At 55.9% G+C, this 20,564-nt stretch overlaps 1 protein-coding gene across 1 annotated transcript in view; it reads left to right on the forward strand.

Moving 5' to 3' along the window:
* Window positions 1-316: 316 nt before the first annotated feature.
* IMPA2 (inositol monophosphatase 2) overlaps window positions 317-20,564 on the forward strand; it is a 28,067-nt gene continuing 7,819 nt past the window's right edge. Inside the window, exons 1-5 of the mRNA XM_033439456.2 lie at window positions 317-536; window positions 10,097-10,230; window positions 16,629-16,733; window positions 18,516-18,561; window positions 20,298-20,406. Coding sequence (XP_033295347.1) covers window positions 441-536; window positions 10,097-10,230; window positions 16,629-16,733; window positions 18,516-18,561; window positions 20,298-20,406 — 490 coding nt within the window. The 5' untranslated portion in view covers window positions 317-440. The remainder of the gene's footprint in view (window positions 537-10,096; window positions 10,231-16,628; window positions 16,734-18,515; window positions 18,562-20,297; window positions 20,407-20,564) is intronic.

Raw genomic sequence — 20,564 nt, forward strand, 5'->3', positions numbered from 1 at the left:
GGTGCTGCCCGGCCGGGTCCGCGCGGGGTACGCTCCTCGCTCGCGGCCACACCCTCGGGAAAGGCTCTGAGCTCCGCGAGGGTCCGAGCCGGGCCCCTCTCCCGCCACGCGGCCCTCAGCTTCCCACAAGCTGGACCCAGCTTCAGCGGGGAGTCGGAGAGGCGGGGCCCGGCACTGTGGGGGCGGGGCTCATCGCCGGTGGCGCAGGGAGAGGGACCCAGGGAGGAAAGGAGCGGGGCTCGGCGCGGGGCGGGGTTTGCGCAGGAGGGCGGGTCAGGGAGGGGCGAGGGGCGGGACGGGACGCTGGGCGCTGCTCCAGGGCCAGGGGCAGCTCCAGGTCCGCTCCCCGCCAGCTCCCGGTCCCTCGCAAGTCCTCACGGGCGGGCGAGCGCGGCCCAGGCGCGGAGCGGCGGGAGGCACCGGCGGGCCCGCAGGCCGCGATGAAGCCGAGCAGCGAGGACGGGGCGGCGCAGGCCGGGGGCCCGTGGGAGGAGTGCTTCGAGGCAGCGGCGCAGCTGGCGCTGCGGGCTGGACAGGTGAGCGCGGCCCCGGGCGCACGGCAGGCGCACTCGGACTTGGGGCAGAGCGGACGCAGGGCGTTGGGCGGACGGAGACCCAGAGGGCCGGGCCGGGACCTGGGGGCGCGAGCCGCGGAGGAGGTCCGCGCAGCCTACCGCACACTGTGCACCTGCCACGCCTGCGCCGGGACGGGCGCCCTGGATCCCGCGGCCCGGAGGCGCGGGCCGGGCTCGGGGCGCAGGGCGGCCTGGCGGGAGCGGGCGGGTCAGGGCGCGCGGACTGCCTCGGATTTGACCCAGTGGGCGGGACACGGTGCGGTTGCCCCGGGTTAGAACCCCTACGCGTGGAGGTCGGGCGGACAGCCTGTCCTCGCGCATCCGGAGTCTAGAGGGTTCCACTCTGCGTTTGGAGGAACTGCTACCCGCACCGGAAGGGTGACGGTCAAGCAGCGGAGCTGAAGAAAGCTTCAGAGGGCAGCCCCTCTCTTCGCACTTTCCTGTGTGTTTTGTTCCCCCATTTCCTCGGTGCTTCATGCCTGGGGTTCCTCAGGCCACGTGCGGCGGCGAATGGGGGGCGCGGGGGGAGGCAGGGCGCAGGAACCACTCGCTCCCTGCTCGCGCGTCAAGGCGCTCGTCTGCGTTCCTGCGAGCGGAGCGGGAGGGTGGACAGAGGAGGAGCCCTGCCCGCAGACGGATTTTCTGTTCCCAGCGGCAGTTCCTTTTCGGTCTGAAAGTGCCCCACGGGCTAAAGTCAGGCTGTCGCCAGTCCTGCATTTGAAGTGAGTCCTTAACGTGAACAGTCACAGTGCGGTCCCTTGGTCCCCTAAAAGTTAACTTTCAACACTAGTGGACCCTCCCTCTGTGAGACTTGATCCTTGGGGAAAAGGAGGACCCCAGCCTTACCTGCTGCATTGATGGAGCTCATGGCTTCAGGGCAAACGTTCTTCCTGGAAAGCCGGTCCACTGTGTGAGTGGCGCGCTTGACCTCCCCCCTCCCGAGACCCTCACTTCCTCTCCAGAGTGAGCGTCCTCAGGATATTTGGTAACTTTCAGGTTCCGCCATACAACTTTTCTTCTTTCAGCTGTGAGAAGAAGCCAGTTTAGAATTCAGACACCACTGTGTAAACCCTGGTGAGTTGTTACAGGTTTCTGTGGTTTTTCAAATTTAGATCCTTGAGGAAACAGAAGGGTTTTTGAAACCCCCCCCCTTTTTTTAAACAAATTTACAAATGCTTACACAGAACTTGCAATATAGCAGGCACCGTTCTAAGGGTCCTGGGAACTTCAACTCATTTAAGAGATAGCTTCTGCTTTTGCAACTTGCCAAGAACAACAGAAAAAGCTTTTTTTGACAGTGGGAGAAGGATGCAATAAGGATTCTGCCATTGGAAGTCTGATCAGGGGGCCCAGCACTCAGGGCTCCCTCCCTCCTGGGCATTATGCTGAGGCTTCCTGCCTGCCAGGCAGTGGCGGGGAGAGTGGCCGAATTGTCTGTGGCTGGGAGGGACAGAAGCCACACAGGGTCATCCTAACCCGTGTAAAGAGGAACAGACTGTCTTAGTAATGTTCTGACAGTAACAAGGTGCTGATTGGAGAAAACCTGGCCTGTAGCCCAAGAGGCATGAAGGGTGGTTAGTGGTGACTCTTGGGAGTCCTCCTTAGCCAGAGGCACATTTGGTACAGGTTCTGTGGCCTTGTGGCCCAACGTGCCCACCCTCTCACGTTCTGCTGTTTTATTAAGTCTGCTACTCCCGAGACAGCTCTGTGTGCTCCACTGAGTCTGGGTTCTCTACATTCAGAGGGACTGCCCTCCCTCCCAGGAGACAATGTCTGTCGTCCATGTTTCAGACATTGGTTCAGGGCAGCCCTGGACGATTTGCTGCCACCTCCCCTCTGCCGCATCCTGAGAGGCCTCCCAGACCCCTCCTTCCTTGTCTCTCCACCACTCATCCCTGTGGTGCCCCTGAGAAGCATCCCTTCCAGTCCCAACCACCGTACCACTGCAGAAGCCCCTCCCTGGCTGTTGGGCTTTGGGGAAGGGGGTGACGTCAGCCCCACACCATCACCACCACGAGTACACAGAGTGATATTCATCGAAATGGGTATTTATCATCTTTTAGGTGATGTGTGAGCAAAAGTATTTTAGGGCTTCCCTGGTGGTGCAGTGGTTGAGAGTCTGCCTGCCGATGCAGGGGACACGGGTTCGTGCCCTGGTCTGGGAAGATCCCACATGCCACAGAGCGGCTGGGCCCGTGAGCCGTGGCCGCTGAGCCTGCGCGTCCGGAGCCTGTGCTCTGCAACGGGAGAGGCCACAGCGGTGAGAGGCCCGCGTACCGCAAAAAAAAAAAAAAAAAAAGTGTCTTAGAAAACTATGCTTTTTAAGTTGTCCTGCAGGGATAGATCCAGGTTTTCTTGAACCTGAAGTTTAGACAATTTACAGGACCTCTTTAAGAAAAAAAATACAAAATTACAAATTCAAAATTAGATATAAAAGTTTATTTAGAATAAGAAAGATCATAACAGCATAAATTTTAAGATGCTAACAAATATAACAAAATACATAAGAATAATTTTTTAACTGCTTCTCAATCTTCTGTAATACTCTTTTCCCATTTTTGGCTTTATACTCTTTACATCTTTGAATGACAACGATTTTGTAGTACTTTCTATGGAGAGACTAGAAAGGTAAATTCAGGCTTTCCTGTAGGATGGCTCATTGAAATTGATTACTATGGTTTAGAAAAGTTTAATTAGGCTTCAAACTTGTTATTGGTAGGGTCATATAAATGTTTAGGATTGCCATCAAATTTGAGAATCCTGTCAGTTTTATTTTACATATTAGTTGTCAGACAGGGAAGAATTTCCAGTGTGCTCTGAGGGAATGCCCTATGTCCACCTCCAACTGCCCAGAGCAGAGGGGCACAGCGGGGGCTCTGACCCAACATCCCTATTTGTCTGGCTTGCATTGCCACAGGTGTTTTTGTTTGTTTGTTTCTGTTTTTGTGTGTGTGGCTGCATTGGGTCTTCATTGCTGTGCATGGGCTTTCTCCCTAGTTGCGGCCAGCATGGGCTACTCTTCCTTGTGGTGAGTGGGCTTCTCATTGTGATGGCTTCTCGTTGGGGAGCACAAGCTCTAGGTGCACGGGCTTCAGTAGTTGCAGCACATGGGCTCAGTAGTTGCAGCACAGGAGCTCAGTAGTTTGTGGCTTGCAGTCTTTAGAGCACAGGCTCAGTAGTTGTGGCGCACGGGCTTAGTTGCTCCACAGCATGTGGGATCTTCCCAGACCAGGGCTTGAACCCATGTCCCCTGCATTGGCAGGTGTACTCTTAACCACTGCACCACCAGGGAAGTCCCCACAGGTGTTGTCTTGATTTGTGATTTTATTTTTATCAGTTATTCACACAGGGAGTTTAAAAAGTGAAATACTGCTGAAGGGACTGTCATGGAACCAGCAGTGTCCTGTCCCGTGTCATCCTCATCCTTTTCCCCAGAACTCACTGTTTTCAGTTTTCTGGTAGTTACACCCGTTTTCTAAATAGTAGCTCTTTTTTTGCATCATCCGCATTAGACACTGTTATGTCCTGTGGCTGCGTTACCTGTTGGTTCCATTGGTGCCTGTGCTCACGTGCTATGACCACATGTAGCACACGGTCAAGCTGGGTAGCATGGTTGTATTACATATTCTTTTCTTTCTTATGCAGCTTGTGTTTTCCTTAAGGTCAAAAAAACATATTTTTTTAGCTTAGTTTTCTACACACCTACCAACAGCCATCTTCTGACTTCCCAACAGAATTTTTGATGATCTCCTTGGTATAGACACTCATGGGTCTCGCTGCTGGGGACATGTGGTCCTCACACCTTCATGTGCATCAGAAGCACCTGGAGGGCCTCCGCAGCAGGCTGCGTCCACCACAGGGTTCCTACTCACCGGGTCTGGATTGGGGCCGAGAATGAGCACTTCCACCAAAACCCCAGCTGATGCTGTCCGGCTGGGGATGGCACTTTGAGAAACACTGCTGTATGTAGTATTTTGTTACGTGACTATATGACAGTTTATTCATTCAACTCTTGAAGAAACTCTGGATGATGTCCAGTTTGGAATTATTAGGCATAATGTTGCTCATTCAGCACTCTCGCATGTGTCTTTTGATTACCTCCATATGCATTTCTGCTGGGGTTAGATTAACAATAGGAGTGAAATTGCTGTGTCATCGTGTATGAAATTCTGCCAGGTGGTTTTCCAAGGCGGATGCAGGGATTCATGATTCCCCAGCAGGAGGTGAGGTTTCCTGTTGCCTCATCTCTCAGACGACACTTGGTATTGTCTGTCTTTCCATTTTAGCCCTTGTGACCAGTTTGAGGTGGTGTTTTGCGGTGGTTTTAATTTGCATGTCCTGTATGAATAATGAACTTAAGTGCCTTTTTATGTGTTTACTGGCCTCTGTTTTTAAAATGGTGGTGCTAAAACAGGTTAGAAATGTATTCATTCACACAACAACTATTTGAGTAACTCTGGAAAGAACTTTAACCTTACTCTGAGTGCGATTGAGGTTCGGGGTAGAGTCCCATGTGGAGCCCTGCAGGGTGATGGGGAGACACCCTGGCTGCTGCTGGGGTGGGGGTGAGGCTGCAACGCCACAGGGGGTGGGGCAGAACCAGATCTCCGATGGACCGAGTGAAGGATGAGAGTGGATCTGACTGGGGGTGGTGAAGAAGGTGGTAAACAAATGTATTTCGAAGGCAGAGCTGCCAGGTTTCCTGCCAGATCAGAAGCGGGTGTGAGAGGAGCCAGGGGTGCCTGCAGGGTTCGGGTCTGAAGAACTGTCCAGTGAATTTGCAGGAACTGTAGGGGGAGCAGGTTTGGAGGTGGAGGTCAGGTCCTGTGTTCCACGAGCTGTGAGCTGTTGACCTTGAAATGCCGGTGAATCTCTACGTGGGGGCCTATGGGTGGAGAGTTCACGTGAGAGGCTGAGGGTGGAGGCGCCAGTTTGGGAGCCGTCAGTCAGCCTGGGCTGATGTCTCAGGCTGGGTCCCGCCCGGGACGGGGACAAGCAGGCTTGTCTGCCCTGGGCTCTCCGTAGGCGGATCCCATGTCGAGCTACCGGCATTTCCTCTGGGAGATGGCAACCTGGCGGGACGTGGAGGTGGAGGTCCCCCTGCTATCCTGGCTGAGGCTGGAGAGGGCAGCTGGTGACCTCACCATTTCCACTGTCAGTCCTGGCCTTGTCAGCCCCACCTGCACCCGTGCCCCAAGCTTCCGCAGAGTGGGGTCACCCATGATGACATTTGTAACACTTTCACCCACATTTGAAGCCTCAGCCAAGATGGAACTTGTGAGATAGCAACTGGCAGTTGGAGCAGCAGCCCCACTGGCACACATGGGCTGAGGGTCCAGGGACAGTCTATGGAGAGCTCTCTAACGCAGAGAAGGGTTTGTGTTTTCTGTCTGTTCTGGCCTTCAGCTGATGGGGCCAGGCCCACCCACATTCCAAAGGGCAATCTGCTTTACTGATTAATATGTTCATCTCATCCAAAAACGTCCTTGCAGAGACACCCAGAATAACATTCAACGCAGTATTTTGGTACCCCACGGCCCAGTCAAGTTGACACATAAGATTAACCATCACATCACATTCATAAGTCTGAAACCTGAAACGTGGTAGTACCGCCAGGCCCACATCTGCAGGGGAAAGATGTTGCCTGTTGAAACCCCACTTCTGCAGAGTTCTCCGTGTGCATTCCATGGGTCCTCGAGCTCACACACGTTGCACCATAGGGATGGGTGATAATCGTATGGTCGACTTGGGGACAGTAGCATACAACCGAGATGGTTCACAGACAAGAAAGAGGCATTTGGACGTGTCTCTGAATGACACCTCAGACGCTGGAGCTGATGGGGTTTGAAATTCAGGTTTCAGTGACTTAAGTCCCATATTTTATATATTAAACATTAACAGAATGTTATTTTGAGGGAGAGATCCAGGCCAGGAGGTCTATGAAGTGCAGGCTTAGTTAGTGAGTAGCTGAAAAACATTAATTAAAAAACAGCCACACTAACTTATTGCTGGCAAAATGAGAATATTTAAAATCCCAAGACTGAGAGAAAACAGTTGTGGTAAAGGGTTTTAGCAGGTAACTCACCCGGAACCCCACAGGCCTTTCCCCTGAGGATGCGACTGTGGTTAAAAGGCAGGGCTGATTGAGTCTCATAATGATTTGTTTAAAAACAAGACACTGGGCTTCCCTGGTGGCGCAGTGGTTGAGAGTCCGCCTGCCGAAGCAGGGGACACGGGTTCGTGCCCCGGTCCGGGAAGATCCCACATGCCACGGAGCGGCTAGGCTCGTGAGCCGTGGTCGCTGAGCCTGCGCGTCCGGAGCCTGTGCTCCACAACGGGAGAGGCCACAACAGTGAGAGGCCTGCATACAGCAAAAAAAAAAACAAAAACAAAACAAGACACTATCCCCACCTTTCCTCTCAGTGTGGGAAATTGTCTGAATTGAACTTTTCTTAACCTAGTACTGAGATTTGTACATTGTGTATGTGGTAGGTTTGGGGGGTTTTGTCGTAAGGCATTAAGTGTTTTGAGGCCCTGGCCCCCTCATATGGATGGATGGGCCTTCAGAGGAGTGGACGGGAGAGTGTCTGGGGCCAGGATGGCTGGCTCATCTGAAGGGCAGTGTAGTCTGGGACGATAATTCAGAAATGGGATCTAAATATCTGGGAGTGCAACCGGATGAGAGGGAGGAGTCGGGAATGGTCTGCAGGTCCCTCCCAGGCGTCCAAGGCCGGAAGGAGCAGCAGCTGGTGAAGAGGGCCGGCCATGGCAGCACTGCAGGTGGCTGGGAATGCGGGTGTGGCCTGCCCTGCGCTGAGGGACACAGGCCCACAAGGAAAGGATCATCACACAGCCATAATAAACACTAATAGAAACGGAAAAGAAATCCTTATAAAAGAACACGCTCTAGCATCCTCCTCCTGGATCCGTAATTTCCGTCCTTTGCGTGATCTGTGGCTGGGGGTCTGGCTCCCCTGGGAAGGAGCCCAGATGACATCAGGACTCCCCCACTGCCCCTGGGCATGTCTCCTCTCCATTGGATCCAGAGGATGGAGAGGCCAGGACGCTCAGATGAGGCTTCATGAGAACACTTGCCCGACTTAGTTACCTGACCCCGTGTGCACCCAGCAGGTGTCCTCTGAGACCTCACCATGTGTCAGGCTGCAGAGCCCCCCTGGGGGGTGGGTTCAGACACAGGGCAGACGAGGGTCCTAACCCAGGAGCCAGGAGCGAACTTGCAGGGTGAGCGCCGGCTCTGCGGGGAGGTGACATCCCAGTCACAAAGGAGGAGTGCTGGGGCCAGAGGAACCTGGCGTCCAGTGGGAAGGGGGCGGGAGGGTGAGTGACGGTTCGGTGCAGCAGGAGGGGCAGGGTATGCGGGGGCGCAGAGGTGGGCCGATGGGCTGGCTCCTTTAGAGTCGGGGACAGAGGCAGGGGGTCCTTTCTCCCCACCCCTCCCAAGTCCAGTTAGAGTCTGGGAGGCAGGCTTTGCTTCCCGAGTCACCCAGGGGCCCGTCCCTTCCCGCCACTGCTCTGACCCCGCTGATCTGACCCCGGCGACCACGCCCAAGTCACAGCAGAGGGAGTGGAAGGGCAGGAGGAAGTGCCGTGCCAACAATGGCCCTTTGAGAACGTGACTTGGGAGTCACACGCATCGCTTCCCCTCGCGTCCTCGGGGCCGACCTTGGTCCCAGGGCACACCTGCCTGCACAGGAGGCTGCGATGCGGGCTGCCATGTGGCTTGGTGCCCTGCTAACCTTGGGCTTTTTTCCTAGAAGGGAGAGGGCCAGCTACTTGTGTCCAGCTGTGTCTGCTCCAGGCCAGCCCACGGAGGCCACTGTGAGCTACGTCGGGGGTGACTTCATCCTCGGGGAGATGGGGCCATTAGGTGCTTTATGCGGGCCCAGGCTTAGCGAGCCCTTCTGGCTGCACTGCAGGGAGTGGACGTGCGGGGGGCGGGGGGGGGGCCAGGAGGCAGGACAGGATGGAAGCCAGAGGGTGATGGGCTTCGAGGGCAACAAGAGGCGAAACAAGACAGATCAAGGGGTCAGTGTTCCACAAGCGCATGAGGTCCGGCTGGAAAAAACGGTGTTGAGTCTGTTTAAGCAGCCTGAGGTATAATGTACTGGTGACTTGAAGGGTTTTGCGCCTCGGCTGTGTGCCGGGCATGACCCTAGACACCAGGCGCGCAGCAGGGAGCAGAGAGCAAGCCAGGTTTTCTGTTAGAAACCATTACAACCAATCTGTTATCTTTGCAACCAAGCTCGGAAAACCAAACAACTGTCTGGGCTTGGTGCTGGGATGAGGACCGCCCCTGTCTAGGGGGTCCTGCTTATTCTGTGAAATCCTGCGTGAGCACCCCTATCTGCAGGCTTCCTGGAGGCGTCTTCCTGGCCTCCTCCTCTTCAGCGAATGGGTACATGGGATGTGGGTGCAGGGTATGTGTACAGGGCATGTGTGTACACAGCATGTGAGTACATGGGATGTGGGTACAGGGCATGTGTGTACACGGCATGTGGGTACAGGGCATGTGGGTACATGGGATATGGGTATAGGGTATGTGTGTACATGGTGTGTGGGTACAGGGCATGTGTGTACACGGCATCTGGGTACAGGGCAGGTGGGTACAGGGCATGTGTGTACACGGCATGTGGGTGCAGGGCATGTGTACAAGGCATGTATGTACATGGCATGTGTGTACACGATATGTGTGTACAGGGCATGGGATACACCCACCTAAGGTTGAAGAGTAAGTATCACGGGGTTGGCGGTGTGGATGTCAGGTGGCGGCTGAGCGAGGGGGTCCATGGAAGGAGGTGAGGGACCCTGGGTGCAGCGGGTCTTGGAGGAGAGGTCAGAGGTCGCTTCAGGGTCCTGATGTCACCGTGGTTGGGGACTCGAGCTGTGACTCGGGCAGAGATGACAGGATAGGCCCTAGCTGCAGTGGGGCTGTTTCCTGATTAATACCCTCAACGACTTCCTGTGTGGGCCCCCAGGGAGGCCCTGGAGCTCAGCCCTCCGTCCCGGGTGTAGGCGAAGCGCTGGCAGCTCCTGGGAGACCAAACCACTCGGTCCTGTGACCTGATGCACCCAGCCCCCGGGGCGTGAGGCCAGGGCCTGCCTTCCAGTTCTCTGCATGCGTTTTCACTTTCCCGGGTTTGGTTTCGGCTGGACCGTTTGGGCTCCCGATCCAGGGGCACGTTCGTGTGACGGGTAAAGTGAATGAGGAGAAGCGGTTCCTACACTGAAATCTCCCGAGTTCAAGCTCGGGGGCTCCATGGGGCTCCGTGGCTGAAGCTTCACGTCCTTAGAACCGCGTTTCTTTCCTCCAAAGAAAGACTGTTCCACCCATGACTGCCTTTCTCGCGAGAAGAGTAGGCGGAAGTGAAGGTTCCCAGGAGCCCCACAGAGAGCCGGGCGCCACCCTCCGCGGTGGGGGAGGGGGCCCAGCTCTGGTGCAGGACCGCCCCCAGCGTAGGGGGTGCTGGCCAGCATCACCCACCTCCCGACTTTCATTGCAGATCATCAGGAAAGCCCTTTCTGAGGAAAAACGTGTCTCAACAAAAACATCGGCCGCGGACCTGGTGACAGAAACAGATCACATGGTGGAGGCTCTGATCCTGCAGGAGCTGCAGCAGCGCTTTCCCTCCCACAGGTGGGTGCGCTGGGGCCTCGCTGACTCCCGCCCCCGGCCGCGTGTCCCCCCACGCCCCGCCCCACCGCGGATCCTGGCAGGGAGTCCCCTCTGCTGTGCCCTGTCAGCCCAGGGCCACGCGGACTTTCCCAGGACGCATCCCCGCGTGTGGCCGTCCCCAGGGCCGCCCGCCCCTCCTGCCAAGCCCACACCAAGCCCTCAGGGCCACCCCCCTCCAGAGCAGGTGTCCCTGACCTTTTGGGTCACTGTGTGGAGAATCCGATGCAACAATTAATCTTTTCCTTGAAAAAGGCCAGCATTTGCCCAGCGCTGTGTGTCTAGTTCCAAGGGGGCCCAGAGCCCCAGGGGCAGACGCTCTGAGCTCAGGGAGGGGGCTCCTTGGGCACAAGTGTCCCTTTCCTTCCTTAGGGAGCTGCTCACCCTGGAGCCCAATCGCTGGATTCCCAGGTGTAGACGACATGTCTGTCCGGCCCCACGTCCATGTGGACCAGTGAGGGGCTCCCTCCTGCCGCGTGACGCCCTGCGAGTGACTGGGGGGTAGGGGACAGGCCGTACACACTCGCACCTTCTCCCCGCTCCTTCCTTCTAACCCGCATCACCTGTATATGTGTGCGTGTGTGTGTGCAGGCGTGTTGACGGCAGCCCTTGTGTTTCAGCGTCTCTCCCTTTTTCCTTGTTTGGCATAAAGTCAGGACCCTAGCATCTATTATAATGGTTACAGGCTCTGCACTGTTTATGATTTCTTAACTTTCAAAAATCTAAATTAAATGGTAGCGTCCAAAGAATCAGAGCTGACCTTTGAACAGCATGGGTTTGAGCCACACAGGTCCACGCAGACGTGGCTGCAGACGCAGGGCAGGGTGGGCGGGGCTGGCTGGCAGAGTCAGTGCCCCTGGCCCCGCCGTGTTCAAGGCAGTTGGATTCCCTGAGAGGTGACGGCTCAGGAACCACCACTGGTTCTGGCTCAGGAGCTCTTTCTGTCCCTGTATCGTCTGGTGGCTCCAGCAGCAGTGAGGCAGCTGGACTGTGGGGCCCTGGGGTCCAGGGTCCAGGTAAAGGCTCTGGTCACTGCAGGGGTCTGCGTGGTGGTGGTCCCAGGCCTCCTGGTGCTTTGCAGTCAGATCACTCTGACAGACCAAATCCTGAAAGTGCTGGCCGGTTGCTGGTGCTTTGGATGCACTGTTGTGTCGATATGGGGCCTGGTGTCTGTTTGCACAGTGTGAATTTACACACTCCTTGACAAGTATCACAGGACAGAAGACAGTGTGTCACACGGGGGGCCTCAGGCTCCGAAGCCCCTCAGGAAGACTGTCTGGGTCCGCCCAGAGCAGCAGTCCCCACCCCAGGTGGGTGTCAGGCCCCCTGGAGCCTCTCCAACTGTGCCTGCCAGCCCACCTGACAAAGCCCTGGGCAGTGCAGGTACCCCCCAACCCCTAACAAGAGGCAGCGGTCCCCAAGCTGCAGGCTGCGAGGCAGGGACTGGCTGCCCATGTCAGCCTAGCTCTGCTCCCTCTCCCCTCTTGGCTCTGAGAGCAAAGCCAGGATGCTACTCTCTGCTCTGTTGCCTAGAAAATTCAGATAGGTGAAATCATTTTTCAGCATACCTAAGTCAGGTTTGTTTTTTTTCCCAATGATTAAGATTTAAAAGAAAGTACCAGAATTTGGGGACATTTAATTGTATTTTAGATCAGAGACAAATTGAGAAACTTGTGATGAGGAAAAAAGTTGCATGCATATTATAAGATAAAATAGTATATTGTTATTTTTCTGCATTCAGAGTATTTAAATATATCCCTTAAACAACAAGTTGGTATAAGGCTGTCACCCTTTCTTAAGAAGTCTGAACTTATGCTCTTCCTCATTTTTAGTCTTTCACAAAACAGTATTAAAGATAGATTGCATGGGACTTCCCTGGTGGTGCAGTGGTTAAAGAATCCGCCTGCAACGCAAGGGACACGGGTTCAATCCCTGGTCCGGGAAGATCCCACATGCCGCGGAGCAACTAAGCCCGTGCGCCACAACTACTGAGCCTGTGCTCTAGAGCCCGCGAGCCACAACTACTGAGCCTGTGTGCCACAACTACTGAAGCCTGCGCACCCTAGAGCCCATGCTCCACAACAAGAGAAGCCACCGCAATGAGAAGCCCACACACTGCAACGAAGAGTAGCCCCCACTCGCCACAACTAGAGAAAGCCCATGAGCAGCAACAAAGACCAAACGCAGCCAAAAAAAAAAAAAAAATTAAAAGACAAGATAGAATGTAGCTGTTTTGACTTTGATAAAATAAGAAACAACCTGACTGTGGGCTCCCTGGTTTTGCTATTTTATTTTACTCACTGGTGAAATCCAAAGCCTGGGAGATGGGTGTGGACAGAAACTGCACTCGCTTCTGCCCTCAGCTGGGCAGTTGCTCCACCCCCAGGGATGGGAATCTGACCACAGTGTCACCCAGCACTGACACTGCCGCGCGGAGGAGGTAACACAAGGAACCAGGTCAGTGCCACGTTCCCGAAACACTGTGTTGGCGCCGAAGGCATGAGCTCAGTCTGCGTCCGGGCCGCCTCTGTGGGTGCCGAAACCTGTTCCAGCTGTGCTCCCAAGTGAGATCCAAGTGGGGCGACTTTGAAGACATGCAGTAGCATCGCTAAGCCTGTCCGCGTCTCCTTGTCCGGGAGGCACAGGCCGGGGGAGGAGGACGGCTGGTGCTCTCTCGCCTCTGCCCGGGCTGGGCCCCTGGTGGGACGTGGCCGCACTGTTGTGCTGACCGGCCCCTGTGCCCTGTGGGGTGCGTGCACTCGGGGATAAGGCGTTCCTGGCCACCACCACCTGAATGCCTGCCTGCATTGTCTCCCCGCTGCATTTCACGCTGTGTCCTCGGGCAGCAGAGCCTGGGCCGAAGCCTGAGCGATGAGGCCGGGGACATTAGCTGGCTCCCTAGTGGACTGAAGGTGACCCTGACCTTGTCACAGAGTCAACAGACTGGCCAAAAAGAAGGCCTGGGTGCTCCTGGCCATCAAAATCATAAGGAGGGTTTGTTACGACTCTTAGTAAGAAGTAATAAAGCAGAACGTATTGGCCTAACTTGTTTCTAGGCTCTGAACCTTGTGCCTGGTGCTCTTTTCCTCTGTACATTCGATAGGCCTATGAAATGGCCCCATGCTCAGTCACATGTGTTTTTTCTGTTTACATTGTGGGTTTTTTGTGGACGGTCCAGCGCTCTTGTTGAGGTGTCTGTTACTCTCTCACACGCCATCTGAGTCCATGTACCCCAGCCTCTGCAGGAATTACCTTCCCACACGGAGAAAATCAGGGTCCACAGGCTGGGGAGGTATTCTGGTGCCTTAGAAGAGTGAACATGTCTGAGGCCCTGCCCCCAGGGCCACCCACGGGCACGAGGCAAGTGGGGAGGTGACCAGTGCTCCCCCCGCCTGGGCTTGTGGTCCAGAGGAGGGTGCCCTCGGCCTGAACAGTCGACGCCCAGAAAGGCCAGGCCTTGGAGTGGCTGCTTGGAGTGACTCCCACCAGAAATGCCCCACAGGACAAAAGCTGTGTCTGCAGATGCATCATGGGGGCTGCTCCAGGAACCCAGAGACCGCGTACACACATTTGCTGATGGACTGACGGCCAGCCGCAGGCTGTGGTCCAGCTGTCTGAGCTGTCGGCCCCTCCTCCTCCTCCAGGACCCCAGCGACTCCTGCCAACCCCCCTAGTAGGTACCAGCTTCTCGCTTAAAATCAGGTTAGAAAAGGAAGAAGATTCCACATTCCTCCCAGGTTCCTGGGATCATCTTTGTTGTGAGTCATTTCTATTCTTGACCTTAGTGACGTATTCTCACTGCTTCCTGGACCTTGTGCCCAGTTCAAGCCTGGGACTTTGTCCTCATGTGTGTGTGTTTCGGGTATGGCCCCCTTTCTTTAAGAACATAATCACAAACTGTTGCAGGAAAATCACGTAGCTGCAGAAAGCACTGAAGACGGATTTAATACCTTACGTCTTTGACTCAGAAAACCTCAGAGCTAATTGCGGCATAGGATCGCCCCCTTGTTTCTGCCGGGTTAGCGGTCGGGGAGTCACCCTGCCTGGCCGCACCCCGCCCAGCCTCCTCTGACTTGATGGTCACCACGACCTTGTTCATCTAGACCCGCCTACCTGGGTCACATGATCCGAATGATCCAAATTCCCAGGGGGGGAGGATGGCAGGGAGGCTGCCCAGCAGGAGGAGGGACAAAAGCCAGGAGCTTCCGGGATGCATGTGGTCTGCCCTCTGGGCTGTAAGCTCCTGGGGGCAGCTGTAGGCTTTCTCCACGCACACGAATTTTCCAGGTTCCTCATCCCTGCCCCCAGTCCGGTGCTTTGCTTGCTCACAGGTGGGTTTTTCCAGGGACAGCGGTGGGCGGGCTGGGAACAGCAACCTGAAAATGATGATGTGGCCTCGTCGTGTACACGGACAAGCTTCAGGTGGTTTGTCTGTGTCTGGATGACTCTGCACGTAGAGCGTGAGTTTCATAATCTTTGGGACAGAAATGCTGCCAGAGTTGAGGGGGACCAGCTGAGTGACAGTGCAGGTGACGGCACTGTGTCAGTTGAAGTGACACCAGAATGAAGGGCACCTTCACAGTGTTAGGACCGTGACATGCCAGCCTGGAGAGCTTCCTGCGGTGACAGAGGTGTTCTGTCTGCACGTCCAGTGTGGTGGCCTCTGACCCGTGTGACTAGTGAGACTAAGGCGCCAACGCTAACTTTTTTTTTTTAATTTTTATTTATTTTATTTATTTATTTTTGGCTGCGTTGGGTCTTCATTGCTGTGCGTGGGCTTTCTCTAGTTGCGGCAAGCTGGGGCTACTCTTCGTTGTTACAGTGGCTTCTCTTGTTGCAGAGCACAGGCACTAGGCGCACGGGATCCAGTAGTTGTGGCACGCAGGCTCAGTAGTTATGGCTCGTGGGCTCTAGAGCACAGGCTCAGTAGTTGTGGCACACGGGCCTAGTTGCTCCGCAGCACGTGGGATCTTCCTGGGCCAGGGCTCGAACCCGTGTCCCCTGTATTGGCAGGCAGATTCTTAACCACTGTGCCACCAGGAAAGTCCCCAACTCTAACTTTTAAATTCTATTTAAAAAGAGCTTCCCGGGCTTCCCTGGTGGCGCAGTGGTTGAGAGTCCGCCTGCCGATGCAGGGGACACGGGTTCCTGCCCCGGTCTGGGAAGATCCCACATGCCACGGAGCGGCTGGGCCCGTGAGCCATGGCCGCTGAGCCTGCGCGTCCGGAGCCTGTGCTCCGCAATGGGAGAGGCCACAACAGTGAGAGGCCCGCGTAACGCAAAAAAATAAAAATAAAAAAGAGCTTCCCGACGACTACAACTGGGGTGTGCAAAATACCAGCAGTAGGACACCAAGCATTTCTTGTTTTTCACTCGTTTTTCCTTCTTGGTAGAGGTGTGCTGTGGTCAGGGCTCCTTTTGCTCTAGGACAGACATGCGTGTGAGGACCTGGTGGGAAGCCCTTGGCAGGACAAGGTGAACCTGATCTGTTGGGGACGGTCGGAAACCTGTGTCGGGCGCGTCCTGGGGGTTTAGGTGGAGTTTGTTCTTTCCTCCCAGGAGGCAGGGATGCAGACACTTCGGGGGACCCTCCAGCATGAGCCAGCATGGTGCGGGGGGACAAGAAGGAGGGGTAGGGGAGCCATCCCTGGTTTCCGGCCTAGGCGGCTGGCTCCTGGCGGCCCCCGTTGCTGAGACAAACCAAGTGGATTCTGCCTTGTTGCCATCTAGTTCAGGTTCCCAAAAGGGCATGGACGGCCTTGCGGTGGGGCTTGTGTTCAGAGGACTCGTCACAGAGGACGGGCGGGGACAGGGGACCGGGGTGCGTGGCCTGCGTACTCCTGCAGGATGGGGTCCAGAGGGGAGCCCAGGGTGGGTGGGGCCTCCCAGGAGCAACGTCAGCTCCTGTCTCCCGCATGCGGGACGGATGCCATGTCAGCACCTGCGGTTCGGGGAGGCTGGGCTGGGTACAGATGGAGTGTCAGCTGTGATGCAGCCTGTTCCCCCGGCATCCTCAGGCCCCTGGCTGGCTCTCTTCTCGGCCTTATCCCTGCAGAGTCAAGTCAGCGCAGAGCTCAGCTTCTCGCCGGCAGCTCTTCCCACATCCATCCTCGGACCCCCGCCTGGCCCACCGCACCCCCTGGTGCTTTAACAGAAGGTGTCACCTTGTGTATCTGGGTCCCACCAAGTGACAGATTAGGAGAGGGCAAAATGCAGAAGGTCTTTCCCGGACGCTGCCCCTGTTTGACCGGAGAGGCCGGGTGAGATCTCCTCACCCTGCCTGCTGGTCTCCGGGGCCGGGGCTCGAAACGCTGAGTCTCAAGTTCCTGGCCTTTTCTCAGGCTGAGCTCTGTCCACTGCAGGTTCATCGCGGAGGAGGCTGCAGCCGCTGGGGCCAAGTGTGTGCTCACCCCCAGCCCCACCTGGATCGTTGACCCCATTGATGGTACCTGCAACTTCGTGCACAGGTGAGCGCAGGCACACCCCGGCTTTTCCAAAGCAGCACGTCAGCAAACCTCTAGCGGATTTGTGGTCTCACTTACAAGTCATGATACTTTAAAATAAAGTTTTCCATTTGTGAGATACGTTCAGAGCATGTAGGAGATCTTCACTTGTTTAAAAACTATTGCATTTGTCACATTTAAACGTTGGGTTGAATTAAGAAGGACCCTTAAGGAGGCCCCTGGAGAGATGGGCAGGGTTGTAAATAACGCAGGGTGTCTGGTCCAGCAGCCTTGGGAGCACGTGTATGGATGGTGGCCTGGGGGGTTGAGGAGCCACCGGCTGCCGGCCTAATCTGGACAGATGTCAGCCCAGAGCAGCAGGTTTTCGGGAGGTCAGAGGCATGTGATGGCAGTGACCTGCCCAGCCCCAGAAGCGCTGACGGGGGGTGGGGTGGGGGGCTGTCAAAGCCTCCCACGAGGACACTCGTGCAGCCCCAGAGCTGGTTGGCCCGGGCTCCTGCCCCATCCTGGGTCCCCATCGGCGGTTGGGGGGCCTGTGGACCTGCAGCCCCCACCAGCAGGACCCGTGGGGAGGGCCCCTCCCATAGGTGAGCCAGCCGCCCGCTTCCTTCCTTACAGTGAGAGGGGCCGGGGTGTGGGGTCCTCAAATGGAGCATTTATGTGTAAGTGTGGAAAGTGATTCAGCGCGTCACAGGTGGTCCTTTAGAGACGGTGGAACAGAGCCATCTGGTGACAGCAACAGTGTTATCAGACTCTAACTAGAGCATGACACCCCTGGGGAGTCCTGTGGGACCACAGGGCTCCCCTCCGGGTGTGTATCTCTGAGTGGGGCTCCTGTTCCTGTCCCACTGTGTGAGGGTGGTAGGCACAGAACGAGCCAAGCCCTACCATGGACAAAGGCCACATGTCCACCCCAGGACCAGAGAGAGAACCTGGATGAGAGTGTCATTTGGGAAACAAGCTGTGAGGCTGACCCTTAGACTCCAGACACAGTCCAGGGCCGTCCAGGGCTGTGGTGACCCTTGAAGCCTAAAGGCATTTGGGGGCCTCTGGCCACTGCACCTCGGACAGGACCTGTCCTGCTTGTGTCCAGCAGCACTGGGACTAGAGCAAGTGGGAAAAGCCTTCTGAGGGTGGGAACCAGAGCCAGGCCCGGCCGTGGCGTGTCAAGAGCCTCCCCATGGAGACAGCAGGGGACATGACGGCGCAGCCTGGGCAAGGCTGGGTCCCGAGTCTCCTGGGTTAGAAGCAGCCCTTCCTTGTTCCTACTCGTTAAGCCCTAACGATCCTCACATAAAGGAGAAATCGTTCTGGAGACGTAACCTGTGAACCTGCAGGCAGGATGCGAGATCACCGCCTGCCTTCCACGCAGTGGCCACGCCTGCTGTCCTGCACGAGGCTCACCCAGGGGTCACGGCAGGAGGGACGCGATTGTCTTGGACCCAGCCCCTCGATGGACGCAGGAGCCAGGCCCCTCCGTCCCTTCAGCCTCTGAGAACCAGAAAGCTGATTATTAACAACTCTCCACCGGGTCCTCCGTGGTCACTGTTGAGTCACGTCCGTCCTGACGGCGGCCAGCACTGTTGTCTGTCAAGGTCGCTGTCCTACATGTCAGCTCGGCCTGCTTGTCCTTGAAGCGCTCAGTGAAATTGTGGGAGGTACTTTTTGACAAAACAAACCCAGCCACGCTGTAGAAGGGTCCTCTGCGCCTCCAGCCATATAGAGGCTCCTGAGTTTGCACGCGTCCGTGTGTGTCACCATGTAAACCATCTGTCTTCTCTGCAGGTTCCCGACAGTGGCAGTGAGCATTGGGTTTGCTGTGAACCAGGAGGTACGTGATGAGTGGGGCCCGGCCACGCGGCCCCTTGGGTGTTGTTTATTCATCTTGCTTCTTGGTTCCAACCTCAGTTTTCCTCTCCTTGTCCTCGGCCTTCATCATGATGAGTAAATCCAAGCATGTGTTTTCAAATCCAAGAAAGTAAACAAATGCAAACCGGTTTGGGGTGTGTGAGTTTGGGGCTCCAGCCAGCCCTCCCCCTCGGTGGCCATTTAGCGATGCCGCGTGGAGGGGACGTTCTGGACAGATGTTCCCAGTTAGTCTCCATCTGACCCCTGGGGCGTGGGATCGAGTCACACACAAAAGAAACTCCTATTTTTGGAGGACATTTCTAATCCCAGTGTTCTATTAGTTCTTCATTCTCCTCTAGCTGTTGGGTGAGAACATGGCTGTTGCGTGGTTCCCATATACCCTCGGAACTGGGGCATATCTTGGGACCTGCAGAAAAGGCTGGATCCAGGCTTAAGCTTTATTATCCAGTTTCAGCGATTACACTTAGGAAAAGCCTTACCTTCGTTGCAGTTGCTACAGTTACACTTGAATAGGGCAGGGGGCCAGGCTTTGCGGAGGGAGCCCTCATCAGGGCACCCTCAGGGTTAGCGCAGATTCTGGGGCAGCAGAGGAGTCATACCCGTGAGAAAGAACTTAACTTTTGAGGTGAAGATAAGCAAGAGCCTTAATGTTGAGATCTGGTGAGGGAGTCAGTTACTCACTTGTTTCTCTGTTAAATGTGGTCATTGAGATGAGCAAGTGAAGCAGGAAGCTCGGGGCCCAGGGGCTGTTCATCCTGACGGCAGGGTCTCTGACTGGCCAGACCGAGGCCTGTGACGGTCTGGGGTGTGCGCTGGGTACACGTGTTCTGGCCTCGTCGTGGAGGCCCTGGCTGCCTGCCTCAGTGTCTCAGAGGCCGGCCGGTTCCAGGACTGACCTGGGCTTGAGAAGGGGGGCGGTCACGTGCTGACTGGAGGGGGCGCAGGATCTGGGTGTGTGCTGACTGGAGGGTCTTCCCAGAAGTGAGCCCTTCTCCTGCCTGCCCAGACTTCCCTTGGGCGTTTGCGGGGCTTCTCCTCGTTTTCTCTGTCAGTTGGCAGCCCCACAGGCCAGGCACGCGTGCTATTCTTAGCCCAGGACGGCAGGGAGTCCGGGAGGAGAGGCAGACGGGCTCCGGGTGTAGGGAGGCCTTTTCCCAGCTCCCCTCCTCTCGGCACTGGCTTGTGGGGACTGAGGCCACAGCCTGGTGATGTGTGCGGCGAGGGAGGGATCAGCCCCTCTGGTGAATCACGTCTCTTCCTGGGCCGCCCCAGGCTCTGTGATGCTCTTGGATCTCCAGATGCATGCTGAATTCTTCACACGTCAGCAATTTTGAGGGTTTCTTGTGGGGTTTGATTGGAGTCACAAGAGCCTTTTTCCCCTCCCAGAGAAAACAAAAGAGGCCTTTTTGAAGAAGGAAGCTTTTTCAGTAATTTTCAGTTACTAATGCTTGATTATGATGTCAGTTTAAAATATAGTTTTATTTGTTTAAATATATCTTTAAATATAGTTATTTAAGAAAAGAACATTTGCTTTCATGTCCAGGTCTAGGTTTGAATCCAGATGCTGATTTTTTGAGTTCCCTTTCGAAAGCTAATTTCCATCCACGGTCCTTGTGTTAGTGGTCACAGCTAGAGCTGCATGGCCTTCGGTCCCTGTGTCACATCCTGTATCTGTTTTCTGTCCTGCCCACCCCACAGCTGGAGTTCGGGGTGATTTACCACTGCACAGAGGAGCGGCTGTACACGGGCCGGAGGGGCCGGGGCGCCTTCTGCAACGGCCAGCGACTGCGCGTCTCCAGGGAGACAGGTGGGCCCCGCTCGTGTCACGCATTCCGCGAGGCAGTGGTGGGGATCTCCTACCGAGGTCCAGTCTCTTCGGGGACAGCGCGCCCCTGGTGGGCTGGACGTCGAGCCAGTCTGTGTCTCAGTGTGGATGTGGATGTGGCCGGGAGCCTTCAATGGGCC

The sequence above is a fragment of the Orcinus orca genome, chromosome 15 (assembly GCF_937001465.1).
Source record: "Orcinus orca chromosome 15, mOrcOrc1.1, whole genome shotgun sequence".
NCBI classification, from domain to species: domain Eukaryota; kingdom Metazoa; phylum Chordata; class Mammalia; order Artiodactyla; family Delphinidae; genus Orcinus; species Orcinus orca.